The sequence below is a fragment of the Simochromis diagramma genome, unplaced genomic scaffold, assembly GCF_900408965.1.
Source record: "Simochromis diagramma unplaced genomic scaffold, fSimDia1.1 OVJJ01000324.1, whole genome shotgun sequence".
Lineage (NCBI taxonomy): Eukaryota > Metazoa > Chordata > Actinopteri > Cichliformes > Cichlidae > Simochromis > Simochromis diagramma.
In genome coordinates, this window is record NW_024386918.1 from 206,852 (window position 1) to 233,695 (window position 26,844).

Sequence of the window (26,844 nt, forward strand, 5' to 3'; positions counted from 1 at the left end):
GGTTAGCCACCACCATTTTGTCCGTCTGTATCTGGAAGTCCCACAGGATCTTAGCTCGGTCATTCTCCACCACCCTTGGGGGCATCTCCCATTTTGACCTCGGGACTTCCAGGTTATACTCGGCACAGATGTTCCTGTACACTATGCCGGCCACTTGGTTATGGCGTTCCATGTATGCCTTGCCTGCTAGCATCTTGCACCCTGCTGTTATGTGCTGGATTGTCTCTGGGGCATCTTTACACAGCCTGCACCTGGGGTCTTGCCTGGTGTGATAGACCCCAGCCTCTATGGATCTTGTACTCAGAGCTTGTTCTTGTGCTGCCATGATTAGTGCCTCTGTGCTGTCTTTCAGTCCAGCTTTGTCCAGCCACTGGTAGGATTTCTGGATATCAGCCACCTCCTCTATCTGCCGGTGGTACATACCGTGCAGGGCCCTGTCCTTCCATGATGGTTCCTCGTCTACCTCCTCTTTCTTGGGTTTCTGCTGCCTGAGGTATTCACTGAGCACTCGGTCAGTTGGGGCCATCTTCCCAATGTATTCTTGGATGTTCGTTGTCTCATCCTGGACTGTGGTGCTGACACTCACCAGTCCCCGGCCCCCTTCCTTCCGCTTAGCGTATAGCCTCAGGGTGCTGGACTTGGGGTGAAACCCTCCATGCATGGTAAGGAGCTTTCTTGTCTTTATGTCAGTGGCTTCTATCTCCTCCTTTGGCCAGCCTATTACCCCAGCAGGGTACCTGATCACGGGCAGGGCGTACGTGTTGATGGCCCGGATCTTGTTCTTACCATTCAGCTGACTCCTCAGGACTTGCCTGACCCTCTGCAGGTACTTGGTGGTTGCAGCCTTTCTAGCGGCCTCTTCATGGTTCCCATTCGCCTGCGGGATCCCCAGGTACTTGTAACTGTCCTCTATGTCTGCAATGTTGCCTTCTGGTAGTTCAATCCCCTCAGTTCTGACTACCTTCCCTCTCTTTGTTACCATCCGACTACACTTCTCCAGTCCGAACGACATTCCAATGTCATTGCTGTATAGCCTGGTAGTGTGGATCAGTGAATCGATGTCTCGTTCACTCTTGGCATACAGCTTGATGTCATCCATGTACAGGAGGTGGCTGACAACTGCTCCGTTCCGTAGTCGGTATCCGTAGCCAGTCTTGTTAATGATCTCACTGAGGGGGTTCAGGCCTATGCAGAACAGCAGTGGGGACAGAGCATCTCCTTGGTAGATCCCGCACTTGATGGTGACTTGTGCTATGGGCTTGGAGTTGGCCTCTAGTGTTGTACGCCACATCCCCATTGAGTTCCTGATGAAGGCTCTTAGGGTCCCATTGATCTTGTACAATTCTAGGCATTCCAGTATCCAGCTGTGGGGCATTGAGTCATAGGCCTTCTTGTAATCAATCCAGGCAGTGCACAGGTTGGTCAGTCTGGTCTTGCAGTCTCGGCTGACTGTTCTGTCTACCAGTAGCTGGTGTTTTGCGCCTCTGGTATTCTTGCCAATTCCTTTCTGTGTCCCGCTCATGTATTGACCCATGTGCCTGTTCATCTTAGCCGATATGATGCCTGACAGGAGCTTCCATGTAGTACTGAGGCAGGTTATTGGTCGGTAGTTGGAGGGGACCGGTCCCTTCTTGGGGTCCTTGGGGATCAGGACCGTCCGACCTTCGGTTAGCCATTCCGGGTGTCTCTCGTTAACTAGCAGCTGGTTCATTTGTGCTGCCAGACGCTCGTGGAGTGTAGTCAGCTTCTTTAGCCAGTAGGCGTGAACCATGTCGGGCCCTGGTGCTGTCCAACTCTTCATACTGGAGACCCTTTCTTGGATATCTGCCACTGTGATGGTTACTGGACCCTGTTCAGGGAGGTCGCTGTGGTCTGCCCTCAGATCCACTAGCCACTGAGCATTGCCGTTATGGGTTGTGTCCTTCTCCCATATGCTCTTCCAGTATTGCTCCGTCTCCAGCCTTGGTGGTGCTGTTCTCTTATTATTATTATTGTTCCCTTGCCACTGAGAGTACACCTTTGCTGGTTCTGTGGAGAACAGCTGGTTTATTCTCCTGCCTTCTATCTCTCTGGTGTACCTCCTCAAGCGGCTGGCCAAGGCTGTGAGTCTTTGCTTGGCAGTTTCCAAGGCCTCAGGTATGGACAGCTTGCTGTATTTCTTAGGCACCTTATTTGTCGCACCTTTCTGCAACTATATATATATATATATATATATATATATATATATATATATATATATATTAGGGGTGCAACGATATTCGTATCGATATTGAACCGTTCGATACAGTGCTTTCGGTTCGGTACGCATATGTATCGAACAATACAACATTTGTAATTTATTTTATCAACTTTCCTTCTGACGATGCTGTCTGTGTTGAGCGCTCAGTGAATCTGCGTTCGACTACTCCGCCTAGGCTGCACTGTCGAGCGCAGATCCACTGAGCGCTCAACACAGACAGCATCGTCAGAAGGAAGAGCGCAGGGCAAGCTAGCGAGACAGAAGTTAAGCTCTACTTGCAACATTCAGATCTGGCGTTTGGAATTATTTTGGTTTTCATGTGACGTATGACCCTGAAGGTAAGCGAGTCATGGACTAAAGTAAAACAGTATGTTGGATGTGCCATGCAATGCTCAATTACATTGGTGTGAACTAGTGTGTTAGCGCAGTTAGCTCGTTAACGTGTTGGCCGTCTAGCCCCATGCACGGAGCGATCGGCGGTAGCTCGTTAACGGAGATTTGCCGTGTTGTGGCGTTAAGGTCATTTCAACGAGATTAACCTGAAAGCACTAGTGGGAACACAACGAATATGACTGCACATTTACTCCGACATCATCCTAGTGCAAAGACAAGTGGAAGCAGACAAAAAAAAGCAAGCATGCTACTAACTTTAGCCGAGTCATTTAGACAGCTGTTAGCACATGATTCTCCTTATGCTGCTGAGAATATAGCCCAGAAGAAGCGGATAGTATAGCTTTTATTTTGGAAAGAGACATTTCTCTGTAATAAACTCTCTTTTCCAAAGATGAGTGATTCCTCAATCAGATACAGGGCTTGCAATATCGCTAGCCCGACGTCCTGGGGCTAGCGATTTTTTCAGTCGGGCTACCAAAATCTATCTCTTCCCTGCCCGTCGGGCTATTGTAGGAAAAATATATGTCAATGCTTTTGCATTCTTTCAGAAATGTAGCTGGGTAATTATGTCATTGGCATCGGTGAGCCACTGTCAATATGTGACATATTGAAGTCGCGTTTGAATTTGCGCTTGTTTTTTGCTTTCACTTTGCAATTGTGCGAACTGTGTATAGAGAGCGACAGCACTGATCTGTGAGTGATGATAATTTGCGCACCAATTCCTCTGACATAGTCTTATCAATCGTTAGCTTACTATGCAAACATGACAAGTGAAATCTCCCGCAGCTTAAACATGTGAGAGGTTGATCGCGCAGAGAATCGCTGAGCTTATGTGAGTGAGCGTGTAAAAGCATTTCAGTTCTGCTGAGCCAAATAAGACAGGTCAGGGTGAAGAAGTGACAGCCAAAGAAAAGCTTACCACAAAACGGAGAAGTTATGACAAATCAGACTATAAGGCAAAAAGAAAGTGCAGCTTTATGGTTTCATGGACAAAAGAATTTCTGTGGCTGCAATATGACGAGCTAAATAACCAGGGCTGCACGTAAGTGGTCCGCAGGTGCGCATTCGCTGTCAAAATAAAAAACACGCACAAGGGTTAGGGTTAAATTTAAAAACTGTACTTTTGAGTTAAAATATATATTTATAATTTTAATAAATGACAAATTAAAAAGGCATGAACATTTTTTTTGTATCGAAAAAATATCGAACCGTGACACCAAAGTATCGAACCGAACCGAACCGTGAATTTTGTGTATCGTTGCACCCCTAATATATATATATATATATATATATATATATATATATATTTAAGCGTGCGCATGTGTGTATGTGTGTGTGGGTGGGGGTGGGGGGATATATGTGTATTGAGAGTGTGGGGAGTGCGTTGGAGGGTGGGGTGGGCTGCTTTTAACTATGCAAAGCACTTTGTGCTACATTTTTTCTGTATGACAGACATATTTTTCGTAAATATAATATTCAGTTCCACTGCTACGCCGATGACACCCAGCTCTATCTCTCTACCAAACCTGACTCTACTCTTCCTCCACCCTCCCTCATCCTCTGTCTAGCTGAACTTAATTCTTGGTTCTCCTCCAACTTTCTTAAACTCAACAGCAATAAATCGGAACTTCTTCTGGTTGGCACTAAACGACTGCTATCCGGAATTAACAATTTCTCTCTCGCCATCAATAACTCGCTGGTCCCTATCTCTCCCTCTGTGAAAAGCTTGGGTGTCATTCTCGATAGCACATTATCCTTTAACTCACATATCAATAATATTACACGTGCAGCATATTTCCAACTCCGTAACATTAATCGCCTCCGCCCCTTCCTCACACCTCACGCCACTGCCATTCTCATCCATAATCTTGTTATCTCTAGAATTGACTACTGCAACTCATTATTATTTGGCCTTACACAAAAATCTATCAACAAGCTCCAACGTGTCCAGAACTCTGCTGCCCGTATTATTACTAGGACTTCTTCTACCCACCACATCTCCCCAATCCTGAAGCAACTTCACTGGCTCCCGGTCAAATTTCGCATCCATTTTAAAATAATTCTGTATACATTCAAGGCTATTCATTCTCTCTCTCCACCGTACCTCTCTGACTTATTACAGATGAAGCTCCCATCCCGCTGCCTCAGATCTTCATCTTCTCTTTCTCTCTCTGTTCCCTCTGCTCGTCTGATCACAATGGGAGGGAGGGCCTTTAGCTGCTCTGCCCCTCGACTTTGGAATTCCTTACCCCCGGACCTCAGAAATATTAGTTCATTCTCTCTTTTTAAGTCCACCCTCAAAACTCATCTGTTTAAAATTGCCTATTCTTAAATTTCTGTATGTTTTAACTTTTATCTTCTATTTTTATCATTGTGTATATTTCCAGTTTTTATCTGTTGTACAGTGTCCTTGGGTGCTTTGAAAGGCGCTATTTAAATAAAATGTATTATTATTATTATTATTATTATTATGAAAAGTGCTTTATAAATAAAGATTGATTGATATATCTATATATATATATATATATATATCTATATATATATATATATATATATATATATATATATATATGTGTGTGTGTGTGTGTGTGTGTGTGTGTGTGTGTGTGTGTGTGTACACTATTGTGTGTGTACTGTATCTACTATTTACATCTCATTCCAGCACAGTTGGTGTGGAGCACCCACAATTTCTTTACATATGTTAAATGATAATAAAGGGCTACTCCATTTTACTCTAGTTATGCAAATTGGAATGGTCAAGCAGAAAATGTTCTAAAAATTGCTGAAGAGATGGAAAGACCCAAATAAAACATCTTAAAAATTAACAATGCATTCAGACACGGTCAAGACAACCTTAAAGATTAACCTTAAAGTAGAGAGGTGATTTAACTTGTTGTTCCTAGAGTATTTAAAAGTAGAATGGGAGGCAGAGCCTTCAGTTTTCAGGCCCCTCTTCTGTGGAACCAGCTTCCAGTTTGGATTCAGGAGACAGACACTATCTCTACTTTTAAGATTAGGCTTCAAACTTTCCTTTTTGCTAAAGCATATAGTTAGGGCTGGACCAGGTGACCCTGAATCCTCCCTTAGTTATGCTGCAATAGACGTAGGCTGCCGGGGGATTCCCATGATGCATTGAGTTTTTCCTTTCCAGTCACCTTTCTCACTCAATATGTGTTAACAGACCTCTCTGCATTGAATCATATCTGTTATTAACCTCTGTCTCTCTTCCACAGCATGTCTTCTATCCTGTCTTCCTTCTCTCACCCCAACCGGTCGCAGCAGATGGCCCCGCCCCTCCCTGAGCCTGGTTCTGCTGAAGGTTTCTTCCTGTTAAAAGGGAGTTTTTCCTTCCCACTGTCACCAAAGTGCTCATAGGGGGTCATATGATTGTTGGGTTTTTCTCTGTATCTATGAAGCGCCTTGAGGTGACTTTTGTTGTGATTTGGCGCTATATAAATAAAATTGAATTGAATTGAATTGAAGTGACTGTAAACAGTGTGTGGGCAGACAGGCTGAGTATTTCAGAAATCTGTGATCTACCAAGATTTTCGAACACAACTATCTAAAAGATCCTTAAATTGCTGTTGCCTCACAACAAGAAGGTCCTGAGTTAAAGTCCAGCACCTGGCCAGGGTCTTTCTGTGCGGAGTTTGCATGGGTTCTCTCCGGGTACTCCGGCTTCCCCCCACAGTCTAAAGACATTAAGTTAGTGGGTCACCCTAAATTAACCATAGGTGTGAATGTGAGTGCAAATGGTTGCCTGTCTCCAAGTGTTCGCCCTGCGACAGACTGGCGACTTGTCCAAAATTTACCCTGCCTCTCACCCTAAGACAGCTGAGATAGGCTCCAGCCCCCTGTGACCCTGACAAGGAGGATGAATACATGCTTAAATTAGCACTGCATACACTTATATCTGGAACAATCACTGTCTTCTGTACACTGTCATCAATAAATTACTAACTTGTTACAATACGATGTTCTGCTGGAAACCATGGTTTCTCCACAACAGCACCAACATGCCTAGCAGGAAAATAGCTACTTGACACAGTCCTCAGGAATAGCTTGATGAGGGCTTTATAGGGGACATCAAATGCTACACATATAAAGGTTAATTTACATCATGGATCTCTGTTCTCAAAAACTGAAACAGATGTAACACTGCCTGTCAAGTTGGATTTAAAATCACGTTTAGAGCCATCTACTGTCAGTACGGGACATGATGTCACGTGGTTGGTTGGCTGGTTGCAGCTAATAGACTTAAATTTGTTTATGTTAGCTAACTAGTGACAGAATCGATAACTTGGAGGGAAGAAAAACAACACTAAAACTAAAAATCAGTTAAAGGGGATCACACGCGGGCTCTCCCTGACTGCAACAGTGACGAGGACATACTGTCCACCTTACTGTCTGTTTCTCATAAATGAGGACTGTATGGAGGAGAGGCTGTTTGAGCCAGGTGACAGGTGATTCACCGGACTGACAGAAACTGAATTTCCTGAATTTCCCTCCTTGGCCGAGTGTACATCCACATCACACCACAAATATAAAGTTTCTTTCCAAAGCACGATTGGGAATCCCATCAGCATGTCTGCAGGGAAAAGTAGGCCAATGTGTATGAAGAGGGGGTAAAAAGAAAAAGAAAAGAATCTGATGTTCTGAGGACAAGAATGCACACTTTTTGGAGATCTTTTGTTTTTTTCGCCACATTATTTCACTGATGACTGATCATCTCACTGATGATGTGGGGAAAAATAATTCCCCGTATGAAGTAAGTAAAATGACTTACTTCATATCAGAAGTGAGGAAAAGCGAATCCCAAATGTAATTGAAGGATATTGTAACATGTAGATTTCCTGCGGACATGCTGATGGATATTAGAAATTCCAATAGTCATCAGTAGGAAAGTTTTTGGTGATATACCCATGTAGTAACCTGTGATGTTGTACACTGTTTGGTTTTGCTTGGGAAAATAGAGAATATATTATTGCATAAAATAGCGCTGATTGCGTGTTGCAAACATCTGCTTGGCCAGCTGATTGCAAAGCTCTGTACAATCGGATTGGTGGGGAAAAGCAGGAAAGTTGGACTCTTGTCTGGTGACTCAGGCTCTACTCTACACAATCCTCATTTATAAAGTGCTTTACAAACTCGAATATTACAGCTAACAGCTGGGTTTTCCTTTTTGAGTGCAGCTAGCTGAACAACAGACTGCCCCTTACTGCTAAAGACACAGAGAGTGAAAGTGGACAGTAAGCACATTTCTTAAGTCCAGCTTCACAGACAGTGTTACATCTATGTTGGTTCTTGAGAGTAGGGCTCAATGGTGTAAATTAGCCTTTCCATTTGTAGCGTTTTATGCCTCATTTAACCCTTTAAAGCCGGTTGGAGCGGGCACGCTCTGTTTTGCGTAACTATTTTTAAATCCCGGTAGCTCTGCAACCACGTAAGCTAGCGCAATAATTTGTTTTGCATATGAAACCGGAGGAGTTGTACTTACATCTTATGCCATCAGCTTGTCCTAGGTCACAGTTTCCTTCCACATAAAGCTTTGCAAAAACTGCATAAAAAGCGCTTGCAGCAACAAAAACATAATATTCCAGAAACACGCTGTGCCGGTCCGATCAGCTGTTCATAACACTTCCTATGTTGGAATAGACGTCAGCGCAAACTTTTGCATGTCCGCCATGACCTGCCCGAAACCGGAAGTGATGTCATTTTGCGGAATTGTAGTTTTTTTACCATCAGGGCCTCATGAGCCTATTCTGGTGTTTTTAAAAGTTTTCTTTGACTTTATACCTTTCTGTGTCGTTTCTGGGATGCTTAGGACTCATATTGCACTGCTGGAAATAGTTTATTTTGATGCACATGCTGCTTTTTTGCAAATTTGCAGTATAATATTTATTTTCGTTTTTCCTGCAGTGTATAAAAATTGGTGTATTTCAAAAATAAAACTATAAAGACACTCAAAATAAATTTCCTGTGGTGGGAAACTATTTTGTGCAACTTTTTTGTATTTACAGTTTTGAGGGACAAGCCTCTTAAATTTCTCTAACTAGAAATATATGTCCATCCATCCATCCATTCGCTTCCGCTTATCCTTTTCAGGGTCGCGGGGGGCGCTGGAGCCTATCCCAGCTGTCGTAGGGCGAGAGGCGGGGTACACCCTGGATAGGTCGCCAGTCTGTCACAGGGCCAACACACAGGGACAGACAACCATTTGCACTCACATTCATTCACACATTCACACCTAGTGACAATTTGGATTATCCAATTAACCTATCCCCACAAGCTGCATGTCTTTGGACAGTGGGAGGGAACCCACGCAAACACGGGGAGAACATGCAAACTCCACACAGAAAGACCCCGGCCTGATGTTGGAATTGAACTCAGGACCTTCTTGCTGTGCGGCAACGGTACTAACCACCGTGCTGCCCGAGAGCAATATATGACATATATTTCTTCAATATATAAGAAATATATGTTAAAAAAAACAAAAACGATTTTCAATTTTTTTGTAGTTTATTGCACTTTTTTGCAATTTATGTAATTACTATGCACTTAATGCAGACATATTATTAGAATCTGGGCTATAATGGTTGTATTGATGTATAGCAACTTGAAATGCTCCCAAAAATGGCTCCACAACATGTAAAAATATAATATAAGCTCTGGCGGACTTGGTTCTATGGTAGGTCTTAAAGGGTTAAGTGTTGAACTGACCTCCAACCTGCCCTGATACAAGTCTGATAAAGCAGCCTTGCAGTTTACTACTACACGCCTGATCAACACATGTCACATCCTGCAACATACATCAACAATCAAAAAGATTTGTTCAAAGTGTGTGCATGTAACTATTATGACTAGGAGAGTAGAAAAATGCACTTACCATATTATTGACATTTTTGAGAATGGTGGTAAGACCACTGATGACAAGGGAGAACTTGTACTTGGAGATATTAATCAAACATTCCTTGTTGTGCTCTGTGCTGACTTTGGTGTGGGTGTTCTGGTGTCCAACTTTAATGGGAAGCTGAGAAAAAGAACAAAAAAAACCCCCATGAAATTAGAGGTGAGACATTCAGTAAATAAAATATTTCTGTCGTGGCCTGACTAAAAATTTAGAGAACACCGTTCACCTAGAACATTTTGGCAGGCTTAGCCTTTAAAGCTACACACTGTATGTTGTTTATCCATCCTGCATGATGTGCTATATACTCTTCTCATTTTAATTGCTTTCCTCTGGGATGCATTCATTTAGAGATCCTCTTGTTAAAATTATGTCTCTTTTTAAACTGCCCCTAAGCTATTGTCTGAAAACAATGGGCAACTGCTATAGTTGTTGACTACAGCTTCTACTTCTTGTTTTTCCTATCTTGGGTGCAGGTTATGGTTTACAGAACTATTATGTATGCTTATAAATATAAAATGTATCACCTTTTTGTTCATTGTTATAATTATCAAAGACCAACATTAACAAAAATAAACTATTGTCAGATATCCAAGATTGACCCAAGACTGCATTTCTGCCAAACTCCTCTTTTGCTCCGACCATGGTCTTTTTAGTTGCATCCAGTAATGAACTGTTCAAACATGATTATTGTAATAAGGGCATCATGGATATTCACTTTTACAATTTTTTTTAATATTCATGTATTTATTTTCTTATTTATAGGAAATAAAACAACAAATACAATCAAAATAATAAATAATTTTTAAAAGACTTTGTATATCGCCTTGGTACAGATTTCTATCAAACTTTCAAATGTAAATGAAGGAGAACATAAACACAAGTGACACTTGATTGTGATCTGTTTATGCTCCAAGGGAAACAAACAGCAGATGAAGTACAGCACTGGCTCAGTGAAGTTCATATATGGATCAGGTGTGCGACCACCAGTTTGATGAGGTAGTGAACACAGGCGTTCAGCTGTCTCGCTACACTGTGTGTATCTAGAAAAAAACTGTCTGAGAAAAATGTTTATAGCCAAGAAATTGGTGATGAGGGTCAGTTACCTTAATTGGGCTGCTTAAATCTGATATTTTCGATACTGGCATCATGCCTTGTCAAGTGTTACCTGCCTTTGTGGAAAGATGTATGCAACATAAAATGTTAAAAAAACAAGGAAGTCTTTTGAGCCTCAGGCTGTCTGCTGAGGTGCCCTCTAGCTGAAGATTTTATTAACATTTCACGTTTTCATTTTAAGTCTTTTACCTTGCTGTAATGTACCATTGCGTAGCAGCTCAAAGATGAACACATATGCTGCTACCAGCTAAGAAAGCATCAACCTAACCCCATGTAGTCTAACTATTCCAACCACATGATTAGTGCAGTGCAGCACTATTCTCATCATCATTGGCCCTTTGTGCTGTTTAAAAAAATGAAACTAAAAATGGAATCAGAATTGTAAACACTTGATTTTTATTTCAGTTTCAAACATTGAGTTAAAAACAACAACAACAACAACAAACAATCTGCAGCTATTGTTGCATGTTGTCTGTAAAAGTTCTTAAATTCTGTTAAGAATTTCAAATGCTAAGGCTTTTTTAAATTTAAAATGTCAGTGTGTGCAGTGAAGAGTATTTTAGCTAAAATATTATGCATGTCCTAATGAGACATTTATTCATGTTGAATATTACGCTGTTTTTATTCTTCATCATAATTCACATTTCCTTCAGTGCTGGTGTAGGTCTCCCTGACCAGATTTTGTCTAGTCTTCTCATAAGCTTTTGAGAGTCATTTAATACCATGTAAACTCGCCGGGAACTGTACAGGCTATAGGTCACACTGAAGGTGGCAAAACTTTTGAAATTGTTTACTGTGGTCTAACATCACAAAACCCTGGGTTAACATGGGTGTGCACACTTTTTACATCCACCGTATATATAGCCAATCTATATCTTGGGCTGTTTCTCCCATTCTTCTAAATTCTTTCTGGATACAAAGTACATAGGCAATTCAGAAAATGTCACTGCCAAGAGAACAGCAACATACTTGTAGTTATGATTGTTGCTGCAATAGTATTAGTACTACTACTCCTTTCAGCTGTTTCCTTTAGGGGTCGCCACAGCAGATCATCTGCCTCCATCTCATCCTACCCCTAGCATCTTCAATTATCCTTGTCAGCCAATCACAAAATTATATGGCAACTAGGGCTGTTCGATATAACGATATATATCGGATGACGATATAAAAACATCTATCGTTTCATTTTACGCTATCGTTTGTTTCGTGGTGTCGCAAAATAAACTGTTTACAGCAATATTTTTTCACCATTTTGATGGTCACTGTAGTGGCTATATTAATTTCTTAAGTTCTCTCTTTCTCTTATATTTAATATAGCCATACTACAGATGGACAAGCGTCTGTTTTTATGCATTGTCGTTAGCAACAACGACGGTAACACCATCGCCTGTCCGCTTGTTTATTTTCCACATAAACCTTGCACAATAAAGCTCAAGATCCTGTTGAGACTTTTCAAAATAAACTGAACGACGTGAAAGAGTATGCAGAGTATTTACCGATGAGAAGCAAAAAAGAGCCGGCAGGTGCTAAAAAAACATAAACCTTAGAGTCAAACGTTAGAAAAGGCTTTTCCCCGCAGCATGCCGTGTAATAAATACTCACAAAGTAAACAGCGGCCGTTACAATTTATGTCTAAAAATGCATCGCCGCTTGGCATCTTTCTTGGCCTTAAGACAACAATTCTGATGGCTAAAGATCCAAACGGGACACAAAAAAAAAAGAAAAAGAAAAAAAAATGCATCGTTTCAAGCATCGGTTAAAACACTCGACTCCAGGTACACGATGCCCAGCTGGAAACACTTCACGTAAGTCGAGCTGCCCGAGATTCACAGAATTTACAGAAAATGTTACATTTTTGTGATTTATATCGTTATCGGGACGATGGATGTCTTATATCGGGATATGATATTTTGGTCATATTGCACCTAATGGCAACACAAATGGGGCGATCATGGCTGAAAGAGTTGGCAGTTCGTCTTGTAACCGGAAGGTTGCCGGTTCGAGCCCCGGTTCAGACAGTCTTGGTCGTTGTGTCCTTGGGCAAGACACTTCACCTACCGCCTACTGGTGATGGCCAGAGGGGCCGATGGCGCGATATGGCAGCCTCGCTTCTGTCAGTCTGCCCCAGGGCAGCTGTGGCTACAACTGTAGCTGCCTCCACCAGTGTGTGAATGTGAGAGTGAATGAATAGTGGAATTGTGCAGCACTTTGAGGGCCCCGAAAAGCACTATATAAATGCAATCCATTATTATTATTATTATTATTATTAAATAAAAGTGGAAAGTTATGGGAGTGTTGTCAACAGTGAGAACAGCTATATCACCAGCAATCTCATGTGTAAGCCTGTATATCACCATCGCAAACAAAAAGCCTCTCTGAGCTGATCCCTGATGTAATCCCACTCCCACATTGAACACATCTGTCACACCTACCACACACCTCACTATTGGCTTTCTGTCCTCCCTTGTTCTGCACCACACTGACATACTGCTCTGTCACTCCTGACTTCCTGATATATTACCACAGTACCACACCTGTGGAACTATGCTCTCTCTAGATCCACAAAGATATAGTCTATCGCCTTCTGACCTTCTCTATAGTTCTCCATCATCACTTTAAACCTAAACACCACATCTGTAGTTAGGAATGGGAATTGATAAATTCAAATCCCCCATTCCGATTCCATTATAAACATCACTTATCGATTCAATTTCTTATTGATTCTCATTGGCTCCATTTTGAGAGTAACCACCATTGCTAAGCAGCAGTAGAAAAAATTACATTACATGCAAATTGCATTCTTTTCGCTCAAATGTTTGTGCATTTTGTTAGGGTAGCACCTTTCTTTGTTTTGATCAGTGTTGGAGTCGTTACTCAAAGTAGTAATTATTGCACATATTACACAGAAAACTTTCCTCAAAGTAATGCAGTACGTTACTTAATTACTAAGATCTTTCTCTTAGTACAATACAAAGCTGACTGCAGAAAGCAAAGACGCAAAGTGATTCCGCATTAGAAACATGAACAGCTAGAAAGGGAGGCTGCAGCCTAACTGTTCATCTGTTTGTTACCTATAGAAGTTAAGGGTCTTGCTGCTGGGATCGGCATTCACTCAGCTTTAGCATTGGGTTCTTGGCTAGCTTAGCATTACTATGTTGTCTGTGCAGATACGTGCAAAGAACTAAAGTTGCAGCATAATGCATTTGTTTCTGTCCTGGATGCAGTTTTCCACTTTACCACTGCGCTCTCGTCCTTTAGAGCAATAAAAATAAATGTCCATATCCACTGCATTGCTATTTTCCTCCTCAATCACCTGATTGTCACGCAAGCACAAAAACCAATAAGCAGAATCAATAGGCAGGCAGACCAACGATTCCAAGGAATTGGACTACCAGGAAACGGTTTTCTAAAAAGAGTAGGTTCTTGATTCCCTGGAGGGAAAATAATTCTGACAGTATATAGCAGTATACAGCAGGTAAAATAAGTTTTGAACACATTGCTAATTTTCTAAGTAAATATACATATACACGTTTCTAAAGGTGATATTGATATGAAATTCTCACTAGATGTTGATAACAACCCATCCAATCCACACATGCAAAGAAATCAAACTGATAAATTATGTCCAATAATTAGAAATAGGGCTGGGCCATATCATACCATTCACGGTAATACCGGTGTAATGTTGGGCAATGATAAGAAAATGAAATATGGCGACAGAATATGGGTAAAACGCACATGCGCAGTGCCTTTGTTTTCATTAGCACATAGCGGAAAAAGCATGGTGGCGATGGAGAATGAGAAGGACGAAAGCGGATCGTTGAATGAAACAGATGAACCAGAACTGGTTTGTAAAAATGCTGCAACTTCAGCGGGTGGAGCTGGTTTGGCTTTCGTCCGTCAGATACACACCAAAGCATATTTTTTGGTAGAGCATGCTAGCGGGCCGTCGTTATTACCAAACAGATTTTATGTGCTACACGGCGCTCTAAAATCTGTCAAATGTTTTAGTACGACTTTGCTAAGCTACGAAGCCGCACCGCTTGATGGATTGTCAGAGCACTACGGCTATCGTAGTCAGGAGCCTCGCGGAGAAATACGTACTGTGCTTCAACATAATATTACCGTATTGTGTGTGTATAACCTCTTTTTAAGTCTGAGCAAAGCTGCTTAGAGAGATTGGGATCAGAGGTTTTGTTTTGTGGATATTATACATGGTTATGCTGAGGATATGTCGGCCAATTTCCACTGGAAATGCCTTTTGGTTAAACTGTCAGCAAGGAATTTGCATTTGCACTGTAAAATTTTTATATAGCTTTAAAGCACATAAAAAACAGCTGCTTGTTTAAGTCAAAATACATTGATGGGTTTTTTTGCACTAATAAAGTTGTGAAGTTGTAAAGTATTTTGTCTTGCGTCAATTATATCGTTATCTCTATCAGTTATATCGTTATCAAATATATATTGTGATAAATATTTTTGGCCATATTCCCCTGCCCTGATTAGAAATGACACAAGGAAAATGTATTGAAAAAATAAACAGGGAAATGGAAAGTCATTAAACCAGCTAAAATCTATTAATAATTAGAAAACGGTCCTGTCAGCGCAAATTATATAATCTAGTTTACTACTGATGGCCTATATAAAGGTGTCTCATTACCAAGGCGTCACACAAGAAACTTCTCATTATGAGTAAACCAATGAGTTCTCTCAAGACCTTCACAACCTTATTATTGCAAAACATACTGATGGCATTAGTTACTAAAGAAATTCTAAACTACTAAAGGTCCCAGTGTGCACTGTTAGTGCCATAATCCGGAAGTGGAAAGAACATAACTTCACTATAAACTAGTCAAGACCAACTGCTTCCCCCAAGATTTCATACAGAGGTGTGAAAATAATTATCATAAAATTTGTCTGAGAGCCAAAGATAACTTGTGGAGCACTAAGAGAGAAAAGACATTCCCGATAAAAAATAAAAAATAAAAATAAAATAAAAAAAACACACAAACAATAAAAACCTGCTGCCATTTACATGGATGATGAAGATGAAATGAGAGTGGACATTTAAGGAAGACAGTGATCCCAAACACACAGGGAAGGAAACTCTCAAATGGTTTCAGAGAAAGAAAATAAAGGTTCTAGAATGGCCCAGCAAATCACCTGACCTGTATCCAATTTAAAATCCATGGAAAGAACTAAAGCTCAGGTTCATAGAAGGAGCCCACGGAACCTTCAGGATTTGAAGACTGGTTTTGTGGAAGAATGGGCCACACCAGAGCAATGCATGGGACTAGTTTCCCCAAACATATGGCATCTTGAAGTTGTCGTCACCAACAAAGGCTTTTCTACAAAGTATTAAAGAAATTTCAGTAAGTGTGTTCAATACTTTTTCCTTGTCATTTCTCATTATTACACTATTTATTCAATTTTATTTATCTAGCACAACAAAACAATAGTTGCCTCAAGGCAACTTTATATTGTAAGGTAAACACCCTACAATAACGCAAAGAAAACAAAGAACCCCACAACAATCATATGACTCCCTATGAGGTTTGGCAACAGCAAGAAGGAAAAACTCCCTTTTAACAGGAAGAAACCTGAAGCAGAACCTCGGGGAGGGGCAGCTATCTGTACCAGTTGGAGTGAGGGGGAAGAAGACAACACAAAGACATTTGGGAGACAATTTGGATTTGAAAGACACAAACCCTCTCTACATTCAGGATTAGCCCTAAAGCTTTCTTTTTTGATGAACTATATAGTTAGGGCTTAATCAGGTCACCCTAAATCCTAGGTCTAGGCTGCTAGGGGAGTCCCATAATGGGTTAGGGTTAAGACAAAAAAAAATTTCCCCTCTTGGTCTTTATCCTTCAAGCTTGATTCCCCTACCAGAGGCCTGGGAGCTTGAGGACACTGCGCAATATCTTTGCTGTTCCTATGACTGTGGTCTTCTGGACAGAGATGCTGTTCCTGGGATCTACTAGAGCCACTCGCCTAGCTTGGGAGTCACTGCACTGAGTGCTCTAATTACCATTCGGACCACTGTAACCTTCCACATCTTCTCGAGCTCTTCTCTGAGCCCTTGGTACTTCTCCAGCTTCTCGTGTTCCTTCTTCCTGATGGTGCTGTCATTCGGTATTGCTACGTCTACCACTATGGCCATCTTCTTCTGTTTGTCTACCACTACTATGTCCGGTTGGTTAGCCACCACCATTTTGTCCATCTATGTCTGGAAGTCCCATAGGATCTTAACTCAGTCATTCTCAACCACCCTAGTGGGCATCTCCCATTTTGATTATATTTGTTTGCAGATGTTGGCAGCTATCAGCGAATAGTTATCAGCTATTTTGAAACAAAAAAAAGAGACTTCTTATCCATAACAAGAACTCCATAACAGCAAATGAACTGTACAACAGAAAATGCAAATGCTATTTATGGTTTCCTCACAACAATGATAAGAAAAATAAACTGTGCCAATATGGCATGTTTGTTAATACAGGGATACACATGTTAATGTGATCTCTGGTGTCCCACTGAGAGACACAGGTCTCCGAGTGTCCAGCATTCAGACGGCTACCTGAGGACTCTCTTCGTGTGAGAGAAAATCTGCTCACACAGATATTAGAGCCAAATACTGTCAATAATGCCTCTGCAATGTTCTGAGGACAGTTAAACTAGTCAGGTAGTGATGTCCAGCAGGTGAAAATGCAGCTCCATGAACACGCACAGCTGTGGATTCCAGCTGAGTTCGTAGTTCTGCAAACTTTGACCCCCACAGAGTCGAGCTTTTCAGTTCAATCAGCTGCATTTCGATGTCCTCTGTGTCCAGCCAGTTAATGTGAGACAAATCCAGCTGCTCATTAAAGCTTTCTGGTTTGATCAGAAAAGAAAACATTGGTCCATACTAGAGATGGCATGATACCACTTTTTTATGTGCGATACCAATACCGATATCATAAATTTGGATATCTGCCGATACCGATATGAATCCAATATAGTGTGTTTTTTAATCAATAAAACTGTTTTTTAATATCTTGCTGCATTTTGTATAAGTTCATACTCAAGTTTAAATAAACAACAACAAAGCTATTCTGTTATACCTGGGGTCCGTTCTTCGTACCTCGCTTATTACATCCAAGATCAAATCATCGCGCCAACTTTGAGCTCGCTATTCCGGTTCTCCGAACACACCTGTTGTTGACGATTAGTATAGCTGGATGAAGTAATGTGAGATCACTGGGTGGCTTAACAGGGGCTACGCATCGATAGTAGAAACATTGATCGGCAACCCTTTGATTGGTCGGCGAAAATGTCGAAGGAGCGCGCTCAGTATTTTTCGGCAGCAGAGCAAGAACTCTTGATTGAGGGATTTCAGGAGTTTCAGAGTTTAATTAAAATGCAAGGGAACACTGCAAAGGCTGCAAAAGCAAGGAGAGAGGGCTGGCAGAAAGTTGCTGACAAATTAAACTTGTAAGTAATTTAATAATAATAATAATAATAATAATAATAATAATAATGGATTGGATTTATATAATGCTTATCAAGGCACCCAAAGCGCTTTACAATGCCACTACTCATTCACTCTCACATTCACACACTGGTGGAAGCAGCTACGGTTGTAGCCACAGCTGCCCTGGGGCAGATTGACAGAAGCCAGGCTGCCATATCGCGCCATCGGCCCCTCTGGCCAACACCAGTAGGCAGTAGGGTAAATTTATTATATTACATTATATCCTCTTTCACATTAGAGCCACGACAGGACCCACTAGAACATGGGAACAAGTAAAAGTGCAATATAAGAATATTCTACAGAATGGTAATATTTATCACTTATATTGCTTTTAGTCTCTTGAAAAGAGACCCTGAAATAATCTGTTTGTTTGTTTATAACAGCAACCAAGAAAAGGGCAGAGCAAAAAAAGACAGGTGGTGGTCCTGCACCCCCTCGTCAACAAGTTGGTTAAGTGAATAATACCCTCACTGGAATATCGATATCTCTCTATGAGCACACTGTCGCGCTGAGCTAAAGGATCCTGTCTATCCCGCAATATACGCTGAATTCTGAGGACTCTCCTTATCAATCTTGCATCTTCCGCAATGGGTGGCTCGCGTATACGGACAGGACATGGCTGCGACAGGCTTCCCAAATCCACCTTCGCTTTTATAGCCGTGGTCTCCCATCTTGATTACATGAAGTAATTTACTATTACTACTCTAAAATATGACTTACATCTGAAATAATCAAATACATGAAATAGAATGATTAATAGTACATTTCCCTTTTTTTAGGAAATGACCTGTATGTATCTGTATGAAATCAATAAAAGAATCAAATACTGCATTATCTTTAGTTACATTGATGTTATTTATTTATGGTAAAACAGTGGTAAAATATCGCTGTTGCTTTCGTATAAATGAAGCGGACATACCTGAGTGGCCGCGATCTAATCCTGTTTACATAAAGTAAGCCTGCTCCCAAGCAGGTTTACGCTTACGGATCTGTTGCTATGACAGCAAGTCCCAGATGAGCTTGGGAGAACCGAACGATCCGAGATCACGCGAAATCGTCAACAATCAAATCCAGCTAACTTACTTAGCGAGGTACGAAGAACGGACCCCTGTATGTAAAAAATACACTGCACCCAAAATATGTCATAGTTCAGCAATGAACTATGACAATCTAATAAACTTTAACCTGCTCCATCCTCCCTATTCTGGTATTTTAAAGAGTACTTAGCAGAAATATTAAGCAACCTAACTAATAGGGTTGCAAACTCCCAGCAAAAAAAATAGGGAACCACCCCCCATCTCATGATGCTTAATCGACTTAATCAACTTTCATTTGATGCAGTGTGAAAAAAAAGCACAGAAATAAATTATTTTTCAAGAATAATTAAATAGATTCAACATCTTTCTTCTACAGAACTGCAGACTGCACAGATGGTACCTTCCCAAAGGAAAAAGTACTATAGCTTACTAGGGTATATTAGACTTAATAGTTACTATATACAGTAATGGACTTCTATACATTTTACATCAGATTAAAACTTTGGGTGTAAGATTTGGATAATTATTTATTAAAAGCTCGACATTTTAAATGAGAATAAGAAAGAAAAGTATGTCTTTGTGCCCCCTTTTCCCTGTTAATGCCCTATCGGCCCCCCTGGCTAAACTTTGCTAGATCCGCCCCTGCACAGTTACCAGCCGTCAGCTACGTAGAAAAAGATCCTCGAGTAGAAAGTAATATTAAATAAATTCTAACAACAGCTTATCAAGCTTAAACGTGCTGCTGTTGTTCAGCCGCTGGTTTCCTCTTTCTGGCGCGAAGTGGGCCAAAAACAAAGAAGAGAGACTGACTCGCGGCAGAAAAGGCGATCAGCTGATCATTGATCAGTTTCATGATTGAAGTAGCAGCAGGAGACGGAGGGAGAGAGAAGAGGCAGTCGCTCCATATATCGGTTGTTAAGCTTAACGTGGGAATGCTTTACAAACATTCAGAGACGAACTTACACACTTGCTTCACTTCTCTCTGGGATAACTTCCTCGGAGATGAAATGCTGGTTTGGTAGCGAGGCTACAAATACACACAGCCGCTCTATCACGTGACCACACTGCTGCGACGTGCTACGGTTATGAGCCGAGTTACGCTGTGTGGCAAATTTTGTGAGGTGCTTTTTTGATATTTAATGGATCGGATTACATTTTTTATTTCTCGCCGATATCCGATCCAGTAATTTACGTCCGTATCGGACCGATACGTAATATCGGATCGGTCCATCTCTAGTCCATACACCTGAAAGTCCCGAAAACGCATTGCGAATTCTGTCTTGAGTCTACGGATGTATCCGTGTGTTTCCGTGGTGCTGATGCTGCGCTGAGCGGACAGCTCCTGAAGCATATGAAGTGTCGGAATGTGGAAATTTCAACATCGCTTGAAAAAAACTGCCAGCTAGCAACGTCCCTCTCACCGGTAGGCTAAGTTATTTACAAGCTGAATGTGGTTGTTGGGGTTAGCTAAGATACAGTCATTAAGAAGCGGCACAACTAATATGTCTATGCGAGCTAATGTGCGATGTGCACCGCTGGCCGGCCATTTATTTCTAATGCACCTTCTCCGATTAATTCACTGCCTGTTGTGCCATTAGTTAACCCTTCACAGCTGGCACGCGTGCCCAGGGTTGCCGACCCCTGCTGTATACTATGCCAGCCACTTCGTTATGGCATTCCATGTATGCCCTGCCTGCTAGCATCTTGCACGTTGCTGTTATGTGTTGGATTGTCTCAGGGGCATCTTTACACATCCTGCCCCTAGAATATTGCCTGGTGTGACAGACCCCAGCCTCTATGAATCTTGTGTTCTGTGCTGTCTTTCAGTAGGATTTCTTGATGTCAGCCACTTCCTCTATCTGCCATAGGTACATAATGTGCAGGGGCTTGTCCTTTCATGATGGTTCCTCCTCCTTCTTGGGTTTCTGCTGCCTGAGGTATTCACTGAGCACACGGTCGGTCATGGGAACTTACATTCATTAGTCCCAAGCCTCCTTCCTTCTGCTTAGCGTACAGCCTCACTGTGCTAGACTTAGAATGAAACCCTCCATGCATGGTCAGGAGCTTCCTGGTCTTGATGTCAGTGGCTTCTACCTCCTCCTTTGGCCAGCTTATTATCCCAGCAGGGTACCTGATCACGGGCAGGACGTAGTCATTATGTGTTGCACCCTTCTCCCATATGCTCTTCCAGTATTGCTCAGTCTCCACCCTTTGTGGAGCCGTTGCCATATTGTTGTCCTGCCACTGGGAATATATCTTGGATGGTTCTGTGGAGAACAGCTAGTTTATTCTTCTGCCTTCAATCTCTCTGGTATACCTCGTCAAGCGGCTGGCCAAACCTGTGAGTCTTTGTTTGGTAGTTTCCAAGACCTCAGGTATGGACAGCAAGCTCAGATGGCTACATTCTGAGCCGATCACATATCAATCTGATACCAATATCAGCAAACTGGTATCTGTACTGGGAATATTTGGATTGCTTCGCCTACTTCTACTAAACCAGTAACATAAAAACTGGAAACATTTTCCAGCAGTGCTGATGTGGTATAGCATTTGGTTTCTTGCTATACATACCATCACAGCAATCACACTTAATCCATTTTCTTTTCTACTGTATTACAAAAAATTAATGCAACTGAAAAAGAGTCATCTGCAACTCTTCAAGTATTTGTCAGACTCAATAGCTTGGTCTCAGTAATGATAGAAATGCTATATAATATTTATTCATTACATTTTTTTCTTTTCTTGTTTATTTTAAAGCTTCATTGTAACTGCTACTAACTATACTAGTACAAAAACGTATACTTCAAAATGTTGACATTTTTTGGGAAGTGAAAATCCTTCACAGTAGCAACCCAAAAACTGACCACATATAACAAACATACTTAACAAAAATCTATGTAATTTCAAATAATTTCTTTGATATTTTAACAGTTTTGATTTTATAGTCAAAAAATAATAATAATTTTAAATTAGTAACTTTTGCTAGGTTTACAGCTACCATCCACACAAGTCTGGGTTTCTAAAATTCAGACTTAGTTTTCTTGGGAAAACTTCTTACCTGTTTTTTCCCCCCCCGGTCTGAACAAGCATAAAGCAACTTTTGGAAACAGTGACACAGACACACGTATGTGCAGGAAGATTGGATCTTATCAATCATGTTTCCTCAACTGACTTGTCACATCAGTATCTTGTGACTCTTTTCCAAAGGAAACAAAAACAAAGTGCTTAAATCAGCACACAAAGAATTACAAGGGTTGCTTGCTGGCTTTGTTGTCCATGTCTATTTTATACAGATAGCGTGACCAGTCAATTAACTGTAATGGTCACCTATTAATTTTCAAGTATGGACATAGATCATTCCTCAAATGCTGCCAAAATGCTTGTCTACAGGAAAATTTTCAACTGCCATTTTAAAATGAAAGTTTTTAATATCTCTCTCTCTCTCTCTCATATATATATATATATATATATATATATATATATATATATAAACAAAATGTAATATTAGACAAATATAAGTAAAAATCAAAGGCTTTTAAATGATGAGTTAATTTATTAAGAGAAAAAGAAAAGATACTTTTTCACATAGACCTAGATAGGTTTAGGTAAATTGAAAAAGGAGGGCCAGATGTCCTTGGGTTATCCTTGTCTAACATTAAAATTTGCTCTGAATCATATAAGTGTGACAAATATCCCCCCCAAAAAATACGACAAAGGTTGTTTAAAAAAAAAAAAAAAAAAAAAGCAAGGTAGGCAGTAAGCAATATAAACACTGACCATTAAATGCTTTTTCTGTTAATTATTATTATTAGTGTCTTCCAAACACGCTCAGATTGCTCAAAATGTAATAGTGTCAATGACAAACTATGTGTATTTCAGCACAGACTGTTGCCTGTGAGGTTTTAATTGGGGTTTGGTGGAATAATAACTAACAAGTAGATGTAACACCGAAAGCCACTTTTTCCAGTGGTAGTAATCCAGGCTAAGCTGCTAAATCCTACGTACAAGCCATGATCTGTATCAACTAACACCCAAGACAACTTAAGAAAAGCGAATTACTTTTCACAATCACAATCTACCAAAATTAACTTTGACTACTGTCTGACTGGGAGGTTTTTTCTTTTGTAAACAGCTGATGCATGTTTTGTCGACGTCGTAGATGTGTCATACTTAAAGGAAATAACTAATACGAACACACATTGTAACAAGAGCTAAGTTTTGAGTATAAACTGATATGGATTTCTCTTACAAATAAAGAAAAGCAGGCGTCTCACAGTAACTGTTAAGAAAATAGCTGTTAGAAAGAGGCGCATTAACTTTGAGTACTCACACCCCAGTAAGTTCATAAGATATTTTGGATGCAGTGTGCTACCCCAGCCACATCTTTTTTGTTTACATTAGAAAGCTAGGCCTGCTAATGTTAGCTACCTAGCTGACAAGAGAGAAAACGACAGATCAACTTTAAATGGCATACAGACGTGTCTTCACTGGTTCAAATGTTCTAGATATAATGTTTTATTAACATTATTCCCCACTGGAACAGGCAAATCCCAACAGCTCAATTATAATATGAGATAAACGTGCTAACTGATCGTGGAGACAGCGCTAGCTAGAAAGACCTCATCTTCAGTGTTTTGCAGCTGGAAGAAGCAAACACAGTACACTTCAGCGGAGAAAGTACATTTGACAAATGAATCGGTATTTAATTCGATTTTCAAAACACCTCGTTGCTGTATATATTACGTTAATTAGAGTACTTCAGCGTCAACACTACCGAAGCTTGCTACACCCATCTACTGAATGAGCCCATCTTACCTGCTCATCAAATCTAGTAATCACGGCCTGGACCCATTCCACTGGTTTGTGAGCCGCCATGACCAGGCGGACGGACACCGCAGCCCTCTGCTGCTAAATCCAAGATGCAAGACCGCAGCTGACGGGCTTAGTAATGCATGGAAATTCTCTTGAATCTGTGGGAAAGGACGAAAGGGGCGAGATTTTTTCTCCTTCTTTAGGATTCACCATCCCACCGCCATGACACACTACCGGAAGTCTTCTTCACAGAAACTGACTGGGGGGCGGGCGGTGCAGGGTCAAGTTAGCCGTAATGAAAAAGGACACTTCCAGGCACTGTTTTCAAGATTCATCATCATTTTGATTTTCATTATGCAACATGTATGCTACATGTAACACGGTATGCTATGCCAACATATACACATAAATATATATAAATATATATAAATATAAATACATTAATATATATTTGTGTGTGTATATATATATATATATATATATATATATATATATATATATATATATATATATATATAATATGTGTGTGTGTGTGTGTGTGTGTGTGTGTGTGTGTTTGGACACGTTCCAATTTCGTTGTACTATTGTACTAGGTATGACTGTGCAATGACAATAAAGAGTTATCTCTCAAACTAGAACTCTGTTCACAGACGCTAGAAAACTCGTACAGTTGTGCCTTTGTTTACCACTATCAGTGGCCTCACAGGAGAGATACTTCTTTAACTTGAGATCACTGACATCATGGTTACAGTCCGCTATATCGCATGTCCGTCGAATGTCCACACAGGCATTTTGAATAAGAAATATAGACATTAGAGTCCACATGAAGGAATTTATGAGGGCTCTCTTCAGACCCTGAGTGCCAAGCCACATTTGGTATTGTACCCCTGCACCAAGATAAAGGTAAAGCTTTAACTTGTTATGAACACTTAAAACATTGTTATTAAGCATGAATATATCCTTGCTGCAAAATGGATTTAGCCATTTTGTATGCTTTGAAAATGCGTCTTTTGGGTCAGTTCAAATGTTGTATGTTTTTTTTATATATCTTTTATTCAGCTGTGCACGTTGTATGTTGCTGGTTGCTGTATGTAATAGAACTTCATAGTTGTAAGACTGGCCTATTGTTTTCTAGTTTCATTATGATTTTGCTCACTGTTGTGTTCACCTTTTCACAAAGGAGATGTTTAATTACGGTCTCCTTTATAGGTTCAAGATGTTTTTCAAGCTCTGGATAACAGATTGTTGGATCTGTACATCTTTGTTTTTGCTTATTCTTGTCTGCTTCGTGCATCAGGGTTTGTTATCTGCAAGACAAATTTGTGTTTAATTATTTTACTGTTGCATTAGAACAAGACAACATGACTTGTATGTTTACTAAAAATAACTCATACTTGTTAAATAAAAATGTGTATGAAGTATATTTTATAGCCTGTTATTGTATACTATACTTTTAGTCTAATAAACCCCACCATGCAAGCATAAAAAGTGTAACACCTACTGCAGGACTCCCACAGCTCTGAGGAACCAGTACACAGTGATGAGAAGTGGGTTATTGGAATGAGGCATACATGGGCAACTACTGGACAAGAATATGGAATTACCAGATGAGCCAGTGAGAGGGGTTATATGCAGCATATGTGAGTACTCTGGATGAGTAGAAAGCCAACATCCATACTGACCAAGAAGCAACTAATAACTCAATAACATCAACAGAAAACACACTCAATGTAGCCACCCTAGGAAGAGCACAACTCCCTCAGCTAATTGACAGAGTCCTATCAGAGGAGATGCTTGCCGATATGAATATTGCTCTATGCACCATCCCCACTTTACACAAGTCTTAAAAAACAATACAAACTATAACAACTGTACAACTGGGCAGAAATGATAAAATACAAAATAGGCTGAACATATCGCAACCTGGATGAACCTTAGATATTAATGAATAAAGAATAAATAAAGAATACAGGTTTAGGAAGAAAGCTGGACAACCAATGGACATGGACATGATCTCCACGTACTGACTGAAGAAGCAGACAAGAGAGATAGGACAGAGAGAGATTGAGGTCCCCCTGGCTTACCTCTTATCACATCTGAGAAAGGTTAAAAGGTCTTAATAGAAAGAAGAAGAAGAAAGTGTACTTTATTGGTCCCCGTGGGGAAAATCCCTCTCTGCATTTAACCCATTCACTCAGTGAAGCAGTGGGCAGCCATTGGGCGCCCGGGGAGCAGTGTGTAGGGACGGTACCTTGCTCAGGGGTACCTCAGGGTAGCTGTTCAGGGGAATCGAACCCCGAATAGCCTTTTATGTTAAAAAAAATAAATAAAGTGGTATTACAGAGTTTCTCTATATGAGCTTCTGCTAATGCTAAATCATCTTTATTATTATTTATAGTAATGAAAGTATAAGTCTGATTAATATGTTGACTGAAAAATGCAGTTTGAGTAATGAAAATGATTCTAACATCTGGATTTTGTTTGCATAGACATGATCCAGTTACGACCTTGGCAGAGTTGCATCTGTGTGTGGCTGCAGGAATGTGGAAAGAAATGGAAATGTGTAGCCAACGATCATTAAACATGATTTTGAATAAGAGAAATGGTATTAAGTGTTAGTTATTGAACACAGAACCATAATTCATATATGATTTTGCTGATAGTGTCATGGTCTGGGTGAGTCCCAGTGTTTTTCCTCCAAGCCGGCAGCTCCACCTCTGGGAGGAGCCACCGTGTTCCTGCTCATTGCTCGCACCTGTGGGTAATTAAGCCGTGGACTTATAAGGCCAGCGGCGCTCAACTTCTCTTTGCCAGATTCTCAGCTAACCAC

At 40.7% G+C, this 26,844-nt stretch overlaps 1 protein-coding gene across 1 annotated transcript in view; it reads right to left on the reverse strand.

Annotated features, from left to right (window-relative positions):
* nf1a (neurofibromin 1a) overlaps nucleotides 1–24,077 on the reverse strand; it is a 143,178-nt gene extending 119,101 nt beyond the window's left edge. The window contains exons 1-2 of the mRNA XM_040036473.1: nucleotides 24,018–24,077; nucleotides 9,519–9,662 (exon numbers count right to left, since the gene is read on the reverse strand). Coding sequence (XP_039892407.1) covers nucleotides 9,519–9,662; nucleotides 24,018–24,077 — 204 coding nt within the window. The remainder of the gene's footprint in view (nucleotides 1–9,518; nucleotides 9,663–24,017) is intronic.
* Nucleotides 24,078–26,844: the final 2,767 nt, after the last annotated feature.